The sequence below is a fragment of the Branchiostoma floridae genome, chromosome 12 (genome assembly GCF_000003815.2).
Source record: "Branchiostoma floridae strain S238N-H82 chromosome 12, Bfl_VNyyK, whole genome shotgun sequence".
NCBI classification, from domain to species: Eukaryota; Metazoa; Chordata; class Leptocardii; order Amphioxiformes; family Branchiostomatidae; genus Branchiostoma; species Branchiostoma floridae.
The window spans coordinates 2,254,572-2,258,780 of record NC_049990.1 but is presented as its reverse complement, the minus strand read 5'-3'; the positions used below and the strand labels follow the sequence as shown (position 1 = coordinate 2,258,780).

General features: G+C 41.8%; 2 protein-coding genes across 2 annotated transcripts in view; both read right to left on the bottom strand.

Moving 5' to 3' along the window:
• LOC118427966 (zinc finger protein 208-like) overlaps positions 1-309 on the bottom strand; it is a 12,503-nt gene extending 12,194 nt beyond the window's left edge. The window contains exon 1 of the mRNA XM_035837933.1: positions 160-309. Within this exon, the coding sequence (XP_035693826.1) occupies positions 160-309 (150 nt within the window). The remainder of the gene's footprint in view (positions 1-159) is intronic.
• A 2,097-nt stretch (positions 310-2,406) lies between these two features.
• Positions 2,407-3,881, bottom strand: LOC118427835 (zinc finger protein 525-like). Its single transcript, XM_035837807.1, has one exon. The coding sequence runs from the start codon at positions 3,869-3,871 to the stop codon at positions 3,098-3,100; it is 774 nt and encodes a 257-aa protein (XP_035693700.1). The 5' UTR covers positions 3,872-3,881; the 3' UTR covers positions 2,407-3,097.
• Positions 3,882-4,209: the final 328 nt, after the last annotated feature.

Here is a 4,209-nt window from a genome sequence, read left to right as displayed (position 1 = left end):
CAGAGAATCCAGCTGACTGAACTGCCTGTTGCACTCTTCACAGCGTAGGGATTTCTCACCTGTGTGAGTTCGCATGTGTTCCTTAAGATGACCCAGCTGACTAAACTGCTTGCTGCACTCCTCACATTTATAGGGTTTCTCACCTGTGTGAGTCCGCACGTGAGCCTTTAGATTACCCAGATGACTGAACTTCTTGCTGCACTCCTCACACCTGTAGCGTTTCTCCTCTCTAAGAGATCGCACAGAAGAATCCTTTTTTGCCTTTCTGTTGACGTCACCCAAACTCTGGGCACTGCCTGTTGTTGACATCCTCCTAGATCTGGTGCAACTTCTGTAGTGACAATAGGATCGATAAAGTTTGATATATTTCATCCATACCGGTGCAATTTCTGTAGAGAAAATATGAATAATAGAGTAAGAGATGCGGCGTTGCAAGCGGAAAAAAAGCAGTTTATTTTTACCATTGACACAGGATTTTTATGGAAAAGGGAAGCAACGATTAAAATTCTGCCAAATTGCACACAGAAATCATTGCAAATAAATGTTTTGCAGTCTGGCCCGTTGGAGTTCGCGGTCTTTCTTCAATTTGTCATCAAAAACGGATTTATGAGATGAACGTACTATAGTATTCGAAAGAGACCGACATCAAAAGTACAACATTAGGACAAAAACATTTAGGAGTGTGACTCTTGACGCTAGACGCCACCTCACGCTTGTAGCTACAGTTAAAACAAAGAACTTGTTAATCTCTCGAATTCTGATCAATTTCTCTGCAATATGTGTGACATCACTCGGTCAAACTTCAGCGAAATTTGATATTCTTTTTTAATTCCACGTTGTCCCGGAATGTGCAAAGAGAAAACGCTAAATTTGGAAACACGTCCAAGCATCAGTTACTGAATCTCCCCGTGAAAAATCGAACACGCCATGATGGACACCAGATGTTAGAATGGCGGGGAGTTTCGGCCCGGGGGTGCAAGGTGGGGTTTGCAGTATACCCTAATTGTATCGACTGCGCCCTTCATACCAGTGAAACGTTTCTTAACACCAGTAGACACTTGAACATTGACCCTATACTTGAAACACATCTAAACACACAGTTTCGCCCGTTTTTAAGGTTACAACCTAAAACATTCTTGAAAGAAAGACCCTCGGTAAACCCCTACAGGGCCCCGACAGGTTGTTTACGTTATTTCCTGCCCTTCTCCTCGCTTCCCCGTGTGAATTGAATAAACAGTGTGACAAAAAGTTCCTCTATTTTAGGTGAGGAAAACAGCAAAGCTACAGACAAAGCTTTGTATGAAACAAAGCTACAAAGGAACATATTTATCGATGACTATGGTCTATTTTTCAACAGAAGGCAGAAAAAATGGAGCTCGCTGTTTTCTGTCAAATCTACAGATTTTAGGGTCAAAACACAACAGATCGTCTTACCTGAACAAAGTTGAACCCTAGTCTTGCACAGAAACACCAGAAGGTTGTTCCTAAAGCCGCGAAAGTCGTGATTTTGAGCTTCGGAAGGACGGGAACTTTTCCACACCACTGTCGCTCTCGACTCCCCGAGTAAACAGGAAGCCGCCGCGAAAATGACCCGGAAGTATTTTATGCTCATCGGTCAGACATCAGTTCCTGATTACTCAACAGTTGTCGCGATATGTGGCAGGGACTGTCATTCTCGTATCGGACTGTTTAGCCACAGTCGACGTTGTAGGGCTGATATCAATTAGGATTTTACCATGGTCAATATTGACCGAAGGAAGACATTTGGCGATATTGCCTTCTTCAAGCAGAGGTTCGGCTCAGACTGTTTTTGACGTATTTCTAGTTTTTTGTTAGTCTTTCTATTTTGTCCCCCGTTCTTTGTGTCTTGAAAATAATGTTTTCCCCCTAATAATTGTAGCAGCGTGGACGCACATTGGAGATTCTAGCCCGGCTATTTGATATCGGGTATTAGTGGGCCATAGTACAGAGATTGTGTGTATTTATTTAACAATGACGTAGTGCTAGGAAAATGAAATAAATAGTTAAAAAATCTAGTGACTTTCAAAGATAATGCAGCAGGACTTCCGGTCTCGGTATCTCATGTTGTAGATATCTCGGATTCTAAGGGTTGGGATGATAACATATTCAAGTATTTGAAATTCCCATTTACTTAACATTAAGGTGAAAGAAAAACAACATGTTCATTTTCGAACTGTTTATTCTAAAGCAACTATTAACAAAACGGATAACTATAAAAATTAACAACAAAGACAGTAACCGATTAGTAAACTTTAATATCTTACAAAATTATTTTAACTTCTCATAGTTGTTTTATTGATCTCTAATCTAAACTGAAACTGCGAGTCTAAAATCAACGTTAAGAAACATAGCTAATCCTAGAAGGGTACAATAACAATGGATTTATTATCATCTCAGCTTGCAAGTTCAATCGTAAAGGAGGTACTCTTTACCTTTAAGACATTAACTTGCAACGGTAAATATGTCAATAAGGTACAAAAACAATGTTAAGTTCTATTAGTAAGTTTGCTACAAAATAATCAAAACAAAGAAACATGAATTTACCATCGTAAAAGTCAACTTATAGGAATTAAATTCAAACACGATGCTCATTCAACAATATGTTAGAAACAAAACCCTACTTTTTTCCTTGCTAAGTATATAAATATGTCAATAAAGATGCAAAAACGCGCTAGTTGTAGTTGACTTCTAGTTTGTTACGAAACAATGAAAAAAGATCTACAATATTCCATCATAGAAGTTACAAAACAGGAAATGAACTTGAACATGATACACATCCAACAACACTACCAGCTTGGAAACTAATTCTAGAATAAAATGGGTAACTGAACTTCACTATTTATATAATTACAAGGGATCAAAAAAGGCTGGCGATTCAAAAACACGAAGTAAACTGGCTTTACTGACAACGTGTCTGTGCATGTAACTTTTCAGGTTCAACTGCTGACTAAACTGTCAGATCTGATTCACTTCCCCACCTGCTGGCTTCATTAGTACTCCTCACACCTGTTTGTCACCTGTGTAAGTCAGTTTGTGTCTCGTACGACCAAGCTGACTGAAATACTTGCTTAACTCCTCACACTTGTACACGTTCTGTTGTGTGAGTTTCCATGTGTTTCTTCAGACTATCCAGCCGAGTGAACTGCCTGGTACACTCCTCACACCTGTAGGGTTTCTCGCCTGTGTGAGTCCGCATGTGTTTCTTCAGATCACTCAGCTGACTAAACTGCCTGCTGCACTCCTCACACCGTTGGGGTTTCTCCCCTGTGTGAGTCCGCATGTGAGCCTTCAGATTCCCCAGCTGACTGAACTGCTTGGTGCACTCCTCACACTTGTAGGGCTTCTCCCCTGTGTGAGTTCGCATGTGTCTCTTCAGATCTCTCCACTCACTGAACTGCCTGCTACACTCCTCACACTTGTAGGGTTTCTCCCCTGTGTGAGTCCGTATGTGACTCTTAAGAGTAGCCAGCCGACTAAACTGCCTGCTGCACTCCTCACACCTGTAGGGTTTCTCCCCTGTGTGAGTCCGCATGTGTTCCTCAAGATGACTCATCCGACTGAACTGCCTGCTGCACTCCTCACACCTGTAAGGTTTGTCACCTGTGTGAGTCCGCACATGTCTTTTCAGACTATCTTGCCGACCAAACTGCCTGCTGCACTCCTCACACCTGTACGGTTTCTCCCCTGTGTGAGTCCGCATATGTTTCTTCAGAGCACCCAACTCACGAAACTGCTTGTTGCACTCCTCACACCTGTAGCGTTTCTCCTCTCTAAGAGATCGCACAGAAGAATTCTTTTTCGTCTTTCTCCTGGCGTCATCCAAACTCTGGGCACTGCTTGTTGTCGACATCGTCCTAGATCTTGTGCAACTTCTGTAGAGACAATATGGACGATTATGTAAAGATGTGCGTAGTAAGATAGTTATTCCTTTCGCCAAGAAGATTATGTTTCCGATGTATGTGTGTTGGTCTGTATCTGTTTGTATGTATTTGCGTGTGAATGTATATGTGTGTGTGTGTGTGTGTATGTGTATGTGTGCGCACGTATGTGTGTGTGTGTGTGCGCGCGCGTGTACTGTGTATGTGTGCATTTATATGTATGCCTTTGTATGTGTATGTCCTTGTCCGTTGAGTGTGTATCTGTGTGTGTGTGTGTCTGCCTGCTTTTTGTGTGTGCTTGTGTCTGTTC